Source organism: Trichomycterus rosablanca, chromosome 10 (assembly GCF_030014385.1).
Source record: "Trichomycterus rosablanca isolate fTriRos1 chromosome 10, fTriRos1.hap1, whole genome shotgun sequence".
Taxonomy (NCBI): domain Eukaryota; kingdom Metazoa; phylum Chordata; class Actinopteri; order Siluriformes; family Trichomycteridae; genus Trichomycterus; species Trichomycterus rosablanca.
This window is the reverse complement of record NC_085997.1, coordinates 27,244,930-27,263,218: the sequence shown is the minus strand read 5'-3', so window position 1 is coordinate 27,263,218 and position 18,289 is coordinate 27,244,930. Positions and strand designations below refer to the sequence as shown.

The following is an 18,289-nucleotide window of genomic DNA, read 5'->3' as shown; positions in this document are numbered from 1 at the left end:
GTGACGTCGCTGGTTTTAGGAGAAGCGGCGCATCACTTCAGTTGCACCGATCCAGTGCACACCACCACCTCCACCACCACTACTACTACTAAGTTCCTGTGGGACACTGGAGTCAGTCCGAGCTGCTCTTACTCCGGCTTCACAAACCGAGGATTAAAAACTCGCCTTGTTTCAAAAAATATTTGGCTGAAGTACAACTGAACAGACTGTGGTCAGAGGAAAGTGTAAGAGGAGAAGCGGCGCATAAAGAACCTCTTCAAATTATTTACCAAGCACCATCCATCCATCCGTTCATCCATCCAGATCGTACCTCTTACTGAGATGGAAACTGGCACCAAAACACTTTGCAGTTTGGAAGACTTTTAATAAGGCGTGCAGAAGAACAGACCAGGAATGCCAATTACGCACGGACTTTTCTACCTGTACTGGAAGCTGAATGGTTGTAATTACTAAAAACGTGATTTTCCAGCAGTTTTACCAGCTTGTACCAGTGCACCAATGATGCGTAACTGGATTGCCAGTGTGGATGTACAGCTCCAGCATGTGTGATCATCACCTGTTTCGGTGCGCTGCGCAATCAGCGCGCAGAGGATTTATCCCAACACTGGTTCACTTCTATTTCTAACAAAGTTCATCTACTGCGAAAAAGGTTCCCAAATTACCAATGATGCCACTCTTAACTCTGTGGATATTATTTCCTCTTTTGGGTAAGTTCACATTTCATGCTTGGAATCCATGAAACTGAGACTATTGACTAATGAATCCATGAAATACGACTTACAGTAAAGAGCATGGATTTTTCATTTTTGACACAAGAATATGTCTAGGTAATAAAGCTTCAGCATTTCTGTTAGAATTTTGCTCTTAAATATGCAGTTAAAATGTTTTCTTACCATGCATAGTCTTCTATATTAGTTTTTTTGTTTGTTTTTTGATAAACATGCATTCCATGATCAAACTGAAAAATCAAACTGTAATTAGTACTTCTTAACAATAATAGCATTATAAATTTGTGTATATATATATATATATATATATATATATATATATATATATATATATAGGTAAATCAGTCGAGTGATTAAGTCTATGATTTTAAGTCTATGTTGTGTTTCACAGGAACTGTATATTATGCTTTCTAATAACCTAGCAAATAAAACTTGACATTCCAACAACTCTCCAAAAACAGGCAAACAATAGGGGTTGGTTGCTACATAAAAGGAACTTGTTAATACAATATTAAAATGCTTTCAACTGAAATAATGAAGCAACAAATGTCTTAGTGTCATCACTGCAGTGTTTAGGAATCATTCACGATCCCTTTTCAATTAAAGTACACTAAATATATACATACATTTTTCTGTTATAAAATGGTTTGTCATTACGAATAATATAATCAGAATTACAGACTTTGTTTAATTTGAAAAACATACGTGAATTTCAGGATTTCTTAGTATTTTGTAAGTTCTCACTATTGCTGTAATGACAGCATGCACTCAAACTGACAGGGACTCCACAGATTTGTGCAGAATCTGATCATTCATGTTCATAAAATTCAAAAAGGCATCTTGTGATGGGGCTTTGGAGTTTGTCAGGTAACTGTGGAAGAAAGTCCATAACAGTCAGCACTTCTTTATACTTGTTGGTCTTCAAGTAGTTGTTCCAAAGGTTGTTGAGATTTGTAATAAAAAACAGTGTTACATTTGTGATAAAAATGCAAAATAGAACCATTGTACTAGTGGTCTAAGACTTTTTTTTAAATTTACCAAGTACTTTATTTGATACACCTGTCTGACATATAGATGCAGATTATTTTTCTGGAAATGTGATGACCGATTGTAGCCCATCTTTTTCTCTGTGTATTGTGTCACCCCCTGTACCTCATTTATCAATTAAAAGGGACCTCCATTGGGGCTCTCACTGTGTGTTGATTAGTAAAATGTTCTGATCACAGGATTTTGTTGCCTTTATATTTTTGTTTGGATCATTATTTTAACCCAACATTGACACACAAATGATTAAAAATCCCAACACCACTGCTGCACATGATATACCACTATACGACACACTACCATGTTATTAAAATGTCAGTGTCATTTCAGTGCTGAGAATGACTCACTACCCAAGCATAACAAATAACAAAGTGTACAAAGTGTACAGAGAAAAAGATGGCTACAGTCAGTAATTGTATTACCACAAAGTGTATCTGTACGGTAGTTGTAGCTTATAGCTTAAGTAATCAATAAATGTACACACAGTATTTGCCATGTTTAAATTTCTTCTTTTATTCTTTCTAATTTTCACACTTATATTTCTCTTTTACCAATTTGACAAAGACAACCCAAGTAAACACAAATTGTTTTTGCTTAAATAGTTGTTTAATTTATTAAAGGAAAACTCTACCTGGCCCTATGTGAACCATGAATCCTGTTATCTATCTGAAAATTATAAAGGAGAATGTCTACCCATCAGTGTGTGACTTTAAGCTCAAGCATAGTTGGACTATTCAGTAGAACAGTGATCCAAAACACACAAGCAAGTCCGTTTCTTAATTGCTCAAAAGAAACAATCATGGTTTCGAGTGGCTGAGTCAATCCCAGTGACTTGAATCCCATTGAGATGATGTGGCAGGACCTTAAACAAGCAGTTCATTCTCAAAAACCCTCCAGTGTAGCCGAATTGAAACAATTCTGCAAAGAACAGTGGGCCAGAACTCCTTCACAACTCCTTCACAGCAATCTGTGAAGACTCATCACAAGTTATTGCAAACGTTTAATTGCACTTGTTGCTGCCAAGGTTGGCACAACCTGCAATTAGGTTTAAGTGGGCAATTTCTTTTTTCCCACATGAATGATATATATTTTGAATAAATCTTTATCTTCAATAAATGGAATAATCATTTTTAAAGCTGCAGTTTGGGCTTACTCATTTTTCTTTATCTTTAATTAAAATTAGTTGAAGGATCTAAAAATATCTGCCAAGCATTTAGTATTTAATAGCATTGCAATATGCTCTTTGAAATTTTGTGAAATTATCCTGGGATATCTTGAATCATCAGATTCTGCACAACCTTGCGTATTCCATTCCAGCTTGGGTGCATGCTGTCATTACAGTAATAGTGAGAACTTAATAAATACAAATAAATTATGAAATTTATGTATGTTTTTGTAAGATTTAAAGGGGGTGACAAAGTGTACAGAGCAACAGATGGGCTACAGTTGTTATTATATAGCCTGAATAGTAGATAGTCTGAATAGTACATAAAGTATATGGTTCCTGAGTATAATCAATTAGAATCCTTTAAACTACATAAACATATTGGGCCATTTTTCTGTAGTTTCTTATAAAATGTAGCAGGAAATAGAACGCCATTTTTCAGAAGATGTTCTCTAAACTGGTGTTTCAATGATAGTGGCAGAGTGAGGGCTATCTAACACTGCAGTCCATTTACATTTACATTTTTGGCATTTAGCAGACGCTCTTATCACAGAGCGACTTACAGAAGTGCTTCCATAGTAAACATTACCTTACTCTAGTTTAAGTAGACAACAGTCCAAGAACACAAATCTGCTTAAATGAACCAGAATGTCCCTGGTGTTTAACTGGGTTGAGATCTGGTGACTGAGAGATCATAGCACATAATTAACATCATTTTCAAACCCCTCAAGCCATTTAGATATCAGGTGATCAGGCAATCCTTCACAGTAGTTTTGTCTTGATTGTCTGGCATTGTTCATTACCTAAAGAGCAGTTGCTTTACTCTTGATGCAGTTATATTGCATTATTGCGTATGGATCACACTCATTACACGTGCACTTTCAACCCTATTTACTGATGCCTGTTTCCATATATCTACATGTAAGTGCCACTTTAGTTATTGTTCCTAATGGAACTCTAGCCAGCTTATCAGTCTTTTTTTTTTAAATAAAGCTCCTCCATTTAAACCTGCTCATTTATTCAGGCTTTTACTTCGTCACAAGTGTACATAAAACATGGTAAATTTTCCACCCAACAACTTTAAATGTACAAATGCACTTATGTTGCCTGGATTTACCTGCATAAATACATTTTGTTTTGCACAGATGTACTGCATGTGGCAGTTCGTGCTGAGCTTGCACAGTCCCGTGCATCAAGACTGGACTGTGTCCGGGCTCATGAGCAGTGTTTGGGTCGGTATGACTGCAGCTCCGCTTTCCGCACCCTGAGGCAGTGCGTAGCGGGGACGGCGGGGAACATCAGCGTGCTGACTGAACCTGAGGCGCAGGACGAGTGTCGAAACGCCATGGAGGCCCTGCGACAGAGCTCTCTGTATCACTGCAAATGCAGAAGAGGCATGAAGAAGGAGAAGAAGTGTCTGCGCATCTTCTGGAGCATCTACCACAGTTTACAGGGTGTGTGAAATTCCTATGCTAAAATGATATTTGGTCTTATACTAAAGAGTGCCTGGGTATATATAGCACGTATGCATGAGGAGCACTTGACTGTTAAATGTACATATTTGAACATTTCAAGCTGGAGTATAAATAATTTTGAGGATCTTTACTGATTAAGACCACTCCTGAGTAGCGCATTTACATTTTAATTAGACTGATGCATCTGCAAGCTGCGTTCAAGTATGTAATGATTTGAAACTACACTAGCCTTCTGGCTTTTCCCCTAGTGTTATTTTCTTCTGTGCTAATTGAGCTGTTTGTTCTCATTTTCCAGGCAATGATTTGCTGGAGGACTCCCCGTACGAGCCAGTGAACAGCCGTCTGTCTGACATATTCCGCCTGGCTCCCATCCTATCAGGCAAGCCTGCTGTGGTTATAATGTAACCTGCTGAAATATAAAGTATCACAGATGCAATATCACAGACTAGAATTCTATATATCATAACCAGTAGTTATGAGACACATACCCAGCTATTTTTGGGTCTGTTTATCCTCTATTGACCTTTAACTTTTATTCTGGTGCTTTATCATCTTACTGGTGCCAAAGCTTTAGAACTATGAAGTAGGACTGAGTAATATGATGAAATAATATCAAGATCATTATATAGTTTACTGAGTTTTTTAGGTGTCAGGGCTGTTTCTTCTTTCATTCTTTATTTATTCAGCTTCATCTAAAACACTGAGGGCAAGGTGAGAATACTGATGAGGGTTCCAGTACATACAGATTATTCCACGCTTACTGCCCCTCAGTGCTTTTACAACATTTTTACTAATTGTAAAGAGCAAATGACCAGAATAAAATTACTTATTACTTACGGAATAAAACCTACTAAAATTAGCTTGAAGTAACTCGCCCGCTCATTCACTCATGCACTTATAGTTACCAGGCAAATGTTTATTTAGAGGCAGAGCTTCTGACACTGTAGTGATACTGATGCTAAGCATAAATAACATTGTTTCCTTCTTGTATGAGTCAATTAATCCCCATTTTCTCATTATTGACTTAGCCCATATTTGTCCTTAACAGACTCTCAAATCTCAATAAAACAAAATAGCATAATGCATACTGTACATTATGAAATGAAGTTATTAAAGTTAGTTTTTTGCCATATTGCCTACCCCTGTAAGTTTTTACTATATGGGCCAGTAAGAAAAAAAATTATGAACAATATTAATATTTTGTTTGTGTGTGTATATAGGCATACTGTCTTTATATTTGTTTTTTGTTTTTTTAGATTATATTGTTTTTAGATCTATATCTATCTATCTATCTATCTATCTATCTATCTATCTATCTATCTATCTATCTATCTATCTATCTATCTATACAGTATAAACTGTATATGAATGGAACAATGGAACAATATAAGACAATGGAATAGAACAATTGGACAATATAAGATAATAAGTCGTGGTTTAAATAGGTGCAGCAGGTAGCATTGTTGATGCACGGCACGAGTGACCAAGGCTCAGACCCTGTTTCTGGGTAATTTGAGGCAGAAAAGATTGACGGAAGGCTACTCTAGCCCCTAGATGTGTGTTGCTGTGTGATAAACTGGCACACTGTACAGAGTGTATTTCTTAATTTCCTCAGCCAATTCTTGAGTTGCATTTGAAGATAATAATATATGAAGACGATGGTATGCATGTAGCACTATTTGTTAGGAATAAAATAATGATAATACTAATACTAATATAATATAATGTAATATAAGCAGAATACACTGTATATTCAAAATTAATACATAATAGTTTTTACTATATAATGTATGAGGACACTTGACAGTAATATGTCTCACTTCCTGTTCTATCTATCCAGACAGGGCTTAGTTTAAAACCATTAACGGTGTCATTATGAACTTAGTTAAAATTACTTAAGACTCAGACTGGAGGATTCATGAAGCATTAACAGACTAATCCTTATACATTCTAATCAATAGACATTTAAGGGAAAATGTCTAACAGTTTAGGTAACAATCAATACAGGCAAAAGTTCAACTGCATTATTTCTGTAAGAAGATTAAATGATTACTCATACTTTGGGAGAAATGTATTTCCCAAAACTAGATTAGCAATTTATCAGCATTTGCCTTTTGTCACAGACAGTGCAGAAGAACACAACATAAAACCCAATAGGTTTAAGAAATGTGGTTCGAAATGCTCAGGCCACTACAACCCACGTAATTACTTTCACCCACTAGTGAAAAATAAATAACAAACCACCTAGATTGAAGTGTTCTCGTACCTCGGTAATGTTCAAGTCATTCCTTATATGTGCACCAGAGCACTACAGGCACTTTAAATCAAGCAAGTTCCAAGCACAGAGAGCGGAGAAATGCACTTAGCAAAATTATCTCCATATTTGGAAGAACTGAACTGATCCGTTAATCTGGAGTCAAATCCAATCATTGTTTCATTCTCCAAAGCACAGTTTTGATGAATAAAAGCCACTAAAATGCATGCAGTAGGCTGGTTACAGCAACATTTACAACAGTCACAGCGGGCCCATGCTGGAGCGAGCACCAGTTTTATGAATGTTGCCACATATCTCTTGTTCAACTGGCAGTACTTTAAATGACCTGTGAAGTAAGATTTCCATCCTTAACCCTCTCTCTCCACAAAAGGCAGGATATTTATACTACTGCTATATACCTGGAATAGACAGGCTTTCTGATACACAGTAGTGGAAAAAGAATTTTACCTAAAATGTTTATCAGTATCTTTATGTATAGATATAGCAGGGAGACGGCTCCACTGTGCAAACGTTCATGTATTAATGTATTAAAGTTCAACATTATTCAATAATGAGACTGGAAAAAACACATAAACTTTTATAAGATTATGAAGAAATAGTGTTAAACAGAACTTAGCAAAGTTACATGCTAAACATATAATTCAAATCAGTAATCCGAAGCTAAAGTCATACTTGTGTCAAACTGTGACAAATATCAGTTTGATAAAACTTTGCTAGCCAACTAACAATCCCAAATATCCTTGATTTATGTTTGGCTACTATTAATGTGTTCAGCTACAACTGCTAACAGGTTACTAATTATATAAAGGAAATTATATGCTTCCAACTTTGCAGCAAGACTGTGCTTCTGTTCCAGCATGACTGTGCCCCTGTGCACGATGCCAGCTCTATAAAGACATGAAAAAGTTTAAAGTTTAAAGAAACTCCAAGGGTCTGCACAGAGCCCTGACCTCAGCCTTACTGAACAGCTTTGGAATGAACTGGAACATCAGTTGAGGCTTTCTTACCAACATCAGTGCCCAGTCATATAAATGCTCTTTTGACCGAATAGGCAAAAATTCCCACAGACATACTTCAAAGTCTAGTGAGAAGTCTTCCAAAAAAGTGACCATTGTTATAGCTAAAAAAAGATCACTGTTTTAATATCATTTGTTTTTGAACACGCTCATGGTAAGGTGTCCAAATACTTTTGGCCAAATATTGTATGTGTTTTTTATCATTTATTTTTTAGCATCCTTTTACAGATATTTTCATTGAATATTTCACTGTCAATGTATTTCAATAATCTGAAAAAATAATCAGTCATACCTGCTACAGCCAGGCACCAGCCAATAGCAACCTTTTATAGCTGGGCAGTTTGTAATATTTGGGTAGTCATATCTCTCAGGTGCCTAACAACAACATTTTTAAACTTCAGCCACTTTATCCATTTCAAGAATCATTTATCGGCAAATTTGTAAGTACTATGTGTGTGTACATTTCTGCAAATATTTCATTATATCTTTTCATGGGACAACACTATAGACATGAAACTTGGATATAACTTAGAGTAGTCAGTGTACAACTTGTATAGCAGTGTAGATTTACTGTCTTCTGAAAATAACTCAACACACAGCCATTAATGTCTAAATAGCTGGCAACATAAGTGAGTACACCCCACAGTGAACATGTCCAAATTGTGCCCAAAGTGTCAATATTTTGTGTGACCACCATTATTATCCAGCACTGCCTTAACCCTCCTGGGCATGGAATTCACCAGAGCTGCACAGGTTGCTACTGGAATCCTCTTCCACTCCTCCATGATGACATCACGGAGCTGGTGGATGTTAGACACCTTGAACTCCTCCACCTTCCACTTGAGGATGCGCCACAGGTGCTCAATTGGGTTTAGTCCATCACCTTTACCTTCAGCTTCCTCAGCAAGGCAGTTGTCATCTTGGAGGTTGTGTTTGGGGTCGTTATCCTGTTGGAAAACTGCCATGAGGCCCAGTTTTCGAAGGGAGGGGATCATGCTCTGTTTCAGAATGTCACAGTACATGTTGGAATTCATGTTTCCCTCAATGAACTGCAGCTCCCCAGTGCCAGCAACACTCATGCAGCCCAAGACCATGATGCTACTGCTTGTCTTCAGCAAACTGTTTGCTGCCTTTCTTGTGCGTCAGCTTCCTTCTGGGATGACGACCATGCAGACCGAGTTGATGCAGTGTGCGGCGTATGGTCTGAGCACTGACAGGCTGACCTCCCACGTCTTCAACCTCTGCAGCAATGCTGGCAGCACTCATGTGTCTATTTTTTAAAGCCAACCTCTGGATATGACGCCGAACACGTGGACTCAACTTCTTTGGTCGACCCTGGCGAAGCCTGTTCCGAGTGGAACCTGTCCTGGAAAACCGCTGTATGACCTTGGCCACCATGCTGTAGCTCAGTTTCAGGGTGTTAGCAATCTTCTTATAGCCCAGGCCATCTTTGTGGAGAGCAACAATTCTATTTCTCACATCCTCAGAGAGTTCTTTGCCATGAGGTGCCATGTTGAATATCCAGTGGCCAGTATGAGAGAATTGTACCCAAAACACCAAATTTTAACAGCCCTGCTCCCCATTTACACCTGGGACCTTGACACATGACACCAGGGAGGGACAACGACACATTTGGGCACAATTTGGACATGTTCACTGTGGGGTGTACTCACTTATGTTGCCAGCTATTTAGACATTAATGGCTGTGTGTTGAGTTATTTTCAGAAGACAGTAAATCTACACTGCTATACAAGCTGTACACTGACTACTCTAAGTTATATCCAAGTTTCATGTCTATAGTGTTGTCCCATGAAAAGATATAATGAAATATTTGCAGAAATGTGAGGGGTGTACTCACTTTTGTGATACACTGTATATATATATATATATAGCTTACTGTTATTTTAATAGGGCTTAAATAATATAAAATAATATGTTTAAATGACATACTGTACTTCCCAAGCTTAAGGATATTTTACAAGATAATATAATATATATATAAAATCATACTGATTACGAGATAGAACTGGAAGAACAATTATGCTTTTAGCTGCTTGGCAATGTTCCAAGGTCATTACTAAATAACTAATTTCTGTACATATTGAACAATTAATGGTTTACATGACCTGGAGGTCAAGTTGTATCAATTTCCCACTTAACCTACACGTGACACGCTCAAATTCTGATTCTGCTACTCTCTATTCACGTCTTACAGAACATCTGTCACATCTTTGCTACATACTTAGTATAGTGATATATATTCCGGGATAATGAAGCAAGCCTTGAAAACAGGTCAATACACCACATCTTTAGAGGAAACCTAAGGCGAAATGAAGTAGCGATGGAGTCATCGGAAGATCTATTTTCACAGACTCTCTTTTTATACATGATCAACAAAAATGCCTTGTCCTCTAATTGCTAGAGTAAAATCGTCTAATGCAAAAAAAGACACCATTGTTTAAGTAAATGTCTTTACACATCCTTACAGGAATATAACAGAGTAAGATCAATACAAATAGCTGCATTAAGAAGCAGTTAATGCTGAGCAAGACAATTAAGTTGCAAACCATAACACATCGAACTTAACAAACCTGTTCTCCAGACAGTCATCAAAGACATAATGAGCGTTTATTCTAAAGCCTGTTTTACAGTTATACAGTTACAAGATAATGTTTAATTTATCTGGTTTTCTTCAATTAATTTCTTTAAAATGTGATTGATTTCACAATCATAAAGACATGAATACTTTTCATGTATTTGAACTAACTGACTAATCATTTGTTCAAGGCTGGAAAAAAATAGGTGAACATCTAAGCAAATGGCAATTAATTAAATTCGACTGGAGGTGTGGGCTGTATATAAGATGTGTCTATAAAAATCAGGAACACTTGCCTTGATTAAAACAAATTCCAAATCAAAGTTTGTAAGGTAACATGATGTTGAAGCACAAAAACAAACAAAAACAACAGTTGAAATCAGAATCTTTATTGTGCCAAGTACCAGATATACAAGGAATTTCTCTTGGTGTAGGTGTCAACATATAAACATCTAATTAAATAATAGAAAAAGGTACAGTGTATCACAAAAGTGAGTACACCCCTCACATTTCTGCAGATATTTAAGTATATCTTTTCATGGGACAACACTGACAAAATGACACTTTGACACAATGAAAAGTAGTCTGTGTGCAGCTTATATAACAGTGTAAATTTATTCTTCCCTCAAAATAACTCAATATACAGCCATTAATGTCTAAACCACCGGCAACAAAAGTGAGTACACCCCTTAGTGAAAGTTCCTAAAGTGTCAATATTTTGTGTGGCCACCATTATTTCCCAGAACTGCCTTAACTCTCCTGGGCATGGAGTTTACCAGAGCTTCACAGGTTGCCACTGGAATGCTTTTCCACTCCTCCATGACGACATCACGGAGCTGGCGGATATTCGAGACTTTGCGATCCTCCACCTTCCGCTTGAGGATGCCCCAAAGATGTTCTATTGGGTTTAGGTCTGGAGACATGCTTGGCCAGTCCATCACCTTTACCCTCAGCCTCTTCAATAAAGCAGTGGTCGTCTTAGAGGTGTGTTTGGGGTCATTATCATGCTGGAACACTGCCCTTCGACCCAGTTTCCGGAGGGAGGGGATCATGCTCTGCTTCAGTATTTCACAGTACATATTGGAGTTCATGTGTCCCTCAGTGAAATGTAACTCCCCAACACCTGCTGCACTCATGCAGCCTCAGACCATGGCATTCCCACCACCATGCTTGACTGTAGGCATGACACACTATCTTTGTACTCCTCACCTGATTGCCGCCACACATGCTTGAGACCATCTGAACCAAACAAATTAATCTTGGTCTCATCAGACCATAGGACATGGTTCCAGTAATCCATGTCCTTTGTTGACATGTCTTCAGCAAACTGTTTGTGGGCTTTCTTGTGTAGAGACTTCAGAAGAGGCTTCCTTCTGGGGTGACAGCCATGCAGACCAATTTGATGTAGTGTGCGGCGTATGGTCTGAGCACTGACAGGCTGACCCCCCACCTTTTCAATCTCTGCAGCAATGCTGACAGCACTCCTGCGCCTATCTTTCAAAGACAGCAGTTGGATGTGACGCTGAGCATGTGCACTCAGCTTCTTTGGACGACCAACGCGAGGTCTGTTCTGAGTGGACCCTGCTCTTTTAAAACACTGGATGATCTTGGCCACTGTGCTGCAGCTCAGTTTCAGGGTGTTGGCAATCTTCTTGTAGCCTTGGCCATCTTCATGTAGCGCAACAATTCCTCTTTTAAGATCCTCAGAGAGTTCTTTGCCATGAGGTGCCATGTTGGAACTTTCAGTGACCAGTATGAGAGAGTGTGAGAGCTGTACTACTAAATTGAACACACCTGCTCCCTATGCACACCTGAGACCTAGTAACACTAACGAGTCACATGACATTTTGGAGGGAAAATGACAAGCAGTGCTCAATTTGGACATTTAGGGGTGTAGTCTCTTAGGGGTGTACTCACTTTTGTTGCCGGTGGTTTAGACATTAATGGCTGTATATTGAGTTATTTTGAGGGAAGAATAAATTTACACTGTTATATAAGCTGCACACAGACTACTTTTCATTGTGTCAAAGTGTCATTTTGTCAGTGTTGTCCCATGAAAAGATATACTTAAATATCTGCAGAAATGTGAGGGGTGTACTCACTTTTGTGATACACTGTATATTATATACACCGATCAGCCATAACATTAAAACCACCTCATTGTTTTTACACTCACTGTCCGTCCATGTTATCAACTCCACTTACCATATAGAAGCACTTTGTAGTTCTACAATTACTGACCATAGTTCATCTGTTTCTCTGCATGCTTTGTTAGTCCCCTTGCATGCTGTTCTTCAATGGTCAGGAACCCACAAGACCACTACAGAGCAGATATTATTTGGGTGCTGGGTCATTCTCAGCACTGCAGTTACACTGACATGGTGGTGGTGTGTTAGTGTGTGTTGTGCTGGTATGAGTGGATCAGACACAGCAGCGCTGCTGGAGTTTTTAAACACCTCACTGTCACTGCTGGACTGAGAATAGTCCACCAACCAAAAATATCCAGCCAACAGCACCCAGTGGGTAGCGTCCTGTGACCACTGATGAAGGTCTAGAAGATGACCAACTCAAACAGCAGCAATAGATGAGCGACCGTCTCTGACTTTATATCTACAAAGTGGACCAACTAGGTAGGAGTGTCTAATAGAGTGGACAGTGAGTGGACACAGTATTTAAAAACTCCAGCAGCGCTGCTGTCTGATCCACTCATACCAGCACAACACACACTAACACACCACCACCATGTCATTGTCACTGCAGTGCTGAGAATGAGTCACCACCTAAATAATACCTGCTCTGTGGGGGTCCTGTGGGGGTCCTGAAAATTTGTGCAATGGAGATTATTATTCCAAGTAGATAAGGTGCATGTGTGCGTATGTGCATTGACTACATAAGGGAAAAAATGTGGGACCAAAACCAAAAGCACAATCTTAAGTGTTGAAAAAGGTGAAAAAGAACCAAAAGGTAATAGCATAATGTCCACACAAATCTCTTGCTAAAGTTTCTGTCTAGATGTCCGGTATTACAAAATAACAAAACAAAAATGTTAATAATTATAAAAGATTTTAAGCATGCTGTGAAGCATGGTGGCGGGAGTATCCTGGTTTGGAGCTGCTTTTTTGATTCTTGATTTATTAACCAAGTACAGTTATTGAGTGTATCAAAATATATGATATATTTTTTACCATGTGTGATTCAGGCTTGCATTATACAGAAGAGCTCTCTCTGTTATCACTCTCATAGAAAAGTCACTCTCACAGCAGTGGCGGTTCTAGACCATGTGAGGTGGGGGGTGCAGGCAGGGGCCAGAGGCTATGTTAGAGGGGCCAATTACTTTCTGCCCAAATGTGCATTGTGGGCATTAAGAGGAAACCGTCGATATTCAATAGAATTCAACATTTTATTTATGCAGTTTTCAGTCTACATTTTCTTGAGTTTGATGTAAACAGATCAACAAAGAATCACCATTTAAGGCATTTGCTCTGCTTAAATGTCATTTATTCAGTCCTTTTCTTTTTCATATTCAATTTGAGTTACATATACTGTATTCCTAGGGGGGGCGTAGGGGGGCCAAGCTGGTTGTCACAGGGGCACTGGCCCCCGCTGGCCCCCCAGAACCGCCACTGTCTCACAGTTTGTGTTGGGTAGCTACTTTTGGCTCTTTGATGTGACACCACCCCCAGCAGTCCACATAGCTTTCGTCAGCATTAGGTTTTAATAACAGGTTCAATGCAGTTATAAAACAAGGGATACAAATAAAGACAAGAGGAAGTAAAAGAAGCTTCATGTTCAGGGAGAAATGCTACTAGGATCCAGCTGAGCAAACTCTCTTATTAGAGAATGAATTGAAGACTAGTTGCTAGAAAGTCACCGAATTATAGACAGCTTAAAGAGTAAAGAATTGTGATCTATTACACATTTGTCTTTATTTGGAATGAATTGCCAAGGGGGTATGTCAGACTAGCCACTCGGGTGGCCTTTTTATAGATAACTTTATCATATCATTAATCCAAACCAGTGTGTGACAAACATACCTATAATCTTTAAACACATTTAAAAGGAAGTGTTTGAATTAAAAGATGCCTTCATCGTAAATCACCGGAGAAGCCGGCCTTTAGCTAAGAGAAATGATCTGTCATTGAATATGAATTGCTCTGTCATTCAGACACCTACAGTGGCATTATACCTCAATGATGAACGAGAGAAAAAGAGAAATACAGTGAGGAAAGAGACTGAGAAAGTAATAAGAGACTCATGAAATGACATGGCAGGCAATTTTCTGTTCAAGTGCTTTATAATAAGATTTTCAAAGATTTGTTTTTATTTTAAATAAGATTAAATACATTAAATTAATCACACAAGTCTACTTCATCTATGCATTAATGCCTTTTTTGCATTATCAGTGTATTGAAACCATTTATTCTTTCATCTGTTTTACCACCGCTTTATTCAATTCGAGGTCAAAGTGGGAAAACACCCTGGACAGGTCGCCAGTCCAAACACACTCACACACACACAATCATTTTAACGTAAATTTATGTGGGTTTGATGCCCAGGCAAGACGGTCCGGGTCCTTTCTGAGCGAAGTTTGCATGTTCTCCCCCTGTCTGCGTGGGTTTTCTCTGGGAGCTCTGGTTTTCTCCCACAGCCCAAAAACATGCAGTCAGGTTAATTGGAGACACTGAATTGCCATATAGGTGAATGGGTGTGTGTATGTGTGTCTGCCCTGCGATGGACTGGCACCCCGTCCAGGGTGTTACTGTGTGCCTTGCGCCCATTGAAAAGCCCCCCCCCCCCCCCCCTCCCGTGACCCTAATTGGATAAGCGGTTAAGAAAGTGAGTGAGTGAGTGAAATTTAGTATTTCCAATTAATCTGACTGCATGTCTTTGGACTGTGGAAGGAAACCCCCGGACCACTCCACCTGGGAATCAAACCCAGGACCTTCTTGCTGTGAGGTGACAGGGCTACCCACCATGCCATTAATATTTAAATCAGTTTATACATTTGCATTGCATCCTTATATCCATTTGGTGTTACCCTTTGCATATACAGTGTATCACAAAAGTGAGTACACCCCTCACATTTCTGCAGATATTTAAGTATATCTTTTCATGGGACAACACTGACAAAATGACACTTTGACACAATGAAAAGTAGTCTGTGTGCAGCTTATATAACAGTGTAAATTTATTCTTCCCTCAAAATAACTCAATATACAGCCATTAATGTCTGAACCACCGGCAACAAAAGTGAGTACACCCCTAAGAGACTACACCCCTAAATGTCCAAATTGAGCACTGCTTGTCATTTTCCCTGCAAAATGTCATGTGATTTGTTAGTGTTACTAGGTCTCAGGTGTGCATAGGGAGCAGGTGTGTTCAATTTAGTAGTACAGCTCTCACACTCTCTCATACTGGTCACTGAAAGTTCCAACATGGCACCTCATGGCAAAGAACTCTCTGAGGATCTTAAAAGACGAATTGTTGCGCTACATGAAGATGGCCAAGGCTACAAGAAGATTGCCAACACCCTGAAACTGAGCTGCAGCACAGTGGCCAAGATCATCCAGCGTTTTAAAAGAGCAGGGTCCACTCAGAAAAGACCTTGCGTTGGTCGTCCAAAGAAGCTGAGTGCACGTGCTCAGCGTCACATCCAACTGCTGTCTTTGAAAGATAGGCGCAGGAGTGCTGTCAGCATTGCTGCAGAGATTGAAAAGGTGGGGGGTCAGCCTGTCAGTGCTCAGACCATACGCCGCACACTACATCAAATTGGTCTGCATGGCTGTCACCCCAGAAGGAAGCCTCTTCTGAAGTCTCTACACAAGAAAGCCCGCAAACAGTTTGCTGAAGACATGTCAACAAAGGACATGGATTACTGGAACCATGTCCTATGGTCTGATGAGACCAAGATTAATTTGTTTGGTTCAGATGGTCTCAAGCATGTGTTGCGGCAATCAGGTGAGGAGTACAAAGATAAGTGTGTCATGCCTACAGTCAAGCATGGTGGTGGGAATGCCATGGTCTGGGGCTGCATGAGTGCAGCAGGTGTTGGGGAGTTACATTTCATTGAGGGACACATGAACTCCAATATGTAATGTGAAATACTGAAGCAGAGCATGATCCCCTCCCTGCGGAAACTGGGTCGCAGGGCAGTGTTCCAGCATGATAATGACCCCAATCACACCTCTAAGATGACCACTGCTTTATTGAAGAGGCTGAGGGTAAAGGTGATGGACTGGCCAAGCATGTCTCCAGACCTAAACCCAATAGAACATCTTTGGGGCATCCTCAAGCGGAAGGTGGAGGAGCGCAAAGTCTCGAATATCCGCCAGCTCCGTGATGTCGTCATGGAGGAGTGGAAAAGCATTCCAGTGGCAACCTGTGAAGCTCTGGTAAACTCCATGCCCAGGAGAGTTAAGGCAGTTCTGGGAAATAATGGTGGCCACACAAAATATTGACACTTCAGGAACTTTCACTAAAGGGTGTACTCACTTTTGTTGCCGGTGGTTTAGACATTAATGGCTGTATATTGAGTTATTTTGAGGGAAGAATAAATTTACACTGTTATATAAGCTGCACACAGACTACTTTTCATTGTGTCAAAGTGTCATTTTGTCAGTGTTGTCCCATGAAAAGATATACTTAAATATCTGCAGAAATGTGAGGGGTGTACTCACTTTTGTGATACACTGTATGTGCAGAAAATGTAAACTTTAGTTAAAGTCTTATTTATTTCATCACATATATCACATAATTATTCCTTCTGATCAGCTCATTTTCCGGTGCACATAGATACATAACATGATTGGCATGAAGAACGCAGCGGTAGGTGAAAAGACCCAGGCCGGTGTAAAGCCGATTAGGACCAGCTTTGCTAATCGACTGTTCTCGGCTGCTGAGACTGTAATGGATCTCACAACAAGCCCTGTTAATTGATTTGCTCATGTCTCTGCTTTAGTCTGCAAGCTTGTCAATAATGGACTAGACACAAATGGCTTTGATTTATACAACCAACCTGCACATCCTCCAATCTTGTTAATAGCATTTGTACGGGTATTTGAAAAAAAAGCATGTTGGCACAACTTGTAGAGTGGCCACACAGCAACATGGCTCCACCCCTCAGAAACATGAATGTGGATTGGCTGCTCTAAATTTTGTCTAAATGTAGGTGAGTGAGTGAATGTGTAAGTGTGTAATGCCCTGTACTGACTTTACTACACCCCAGTGTGTACTTCTCCTTGCATTAGGTGTTTCTGGGTTGTGCTGGAGATGCTGACCAGAATGAAGTGGTTATTAAGAATGAATGAATTAATTAATTAATGATACGTAACATTTTACCTACACATCAACATGTAAAATAAAAAGCAGTCTCTAACTAACTATTTACTAGATTAGGGTTTCCAAGACGAGGTTTTTGATGGAGGTTTATAAGCCTAATGGAAATCTTAATGCCCCTTTTTTCTCACTTTGTCATTAAAATGTTGTATGACATTGTATGTCATTGCTAGCTTGTAATAGTTAAATGTAAATTACAGTTCACATTTAAAGTATTTAGCAGATGCATTTTTACAAATCGGCTCACAATTGTGACTCAATACAGTCTAAGAAAATACAGGTTGCAACAATGGCAACCTGGCTTGAGTGGGGCTTAAGCTAGCAACCTTATAATTAATAGACCAGTATCCAAACCAGTGAGCTACCACTACCCAGTAATCCATGATAAATCATCAGCAATATATCCTCCATGGCTAAATACATTCTAAACAAACACAGTGGTACCTTGAAACGCAACGTCAGTTGGTTCTGGGAGTGGCGTTGAGTTTAAAATGTGTTGAGATTCAAGGTATTTATTCCCATAAGGATGTATGAGAAACCTGATAATGCGTTCCATGGTCCCATGGAACTGCATATAATTCATTATATGAATATTATATTGTAGCTATTAATAATAATAATATAATATTATATTCCATTACCAACAATTTATTCC

At 39.1% G+C, this 18,289-nt stretch overlaps 1 protein-coding gene across 1 annotated transcript in view; it reads left to right on the top strand.

Annotated features, from left to right (window-relative positions):
* Positions 1-667: 667 nt before the first annotated feature.
* Positions 668-18,289, top strand: part of gfra1b (gdnf family receptor alpha 1b) — a 52,440-nt gene continuing 34,818 nt past the window's right edge. The window contains exons 1-3 of the mRNA XM_063003745.1: positions 668-707; positions 4,083-4,391; positions 4,708-4,791. Of these exons, the coding sequence (XP_062859815.1) occupies positions 668-707; positions 4,083-4,391; positions 4,708-4,791 (433 nt within the window). The remainder of the gene's footprint in view (positions 708-4,082; positions 4,392-4,707; positions 4,792-18,289) is intronic.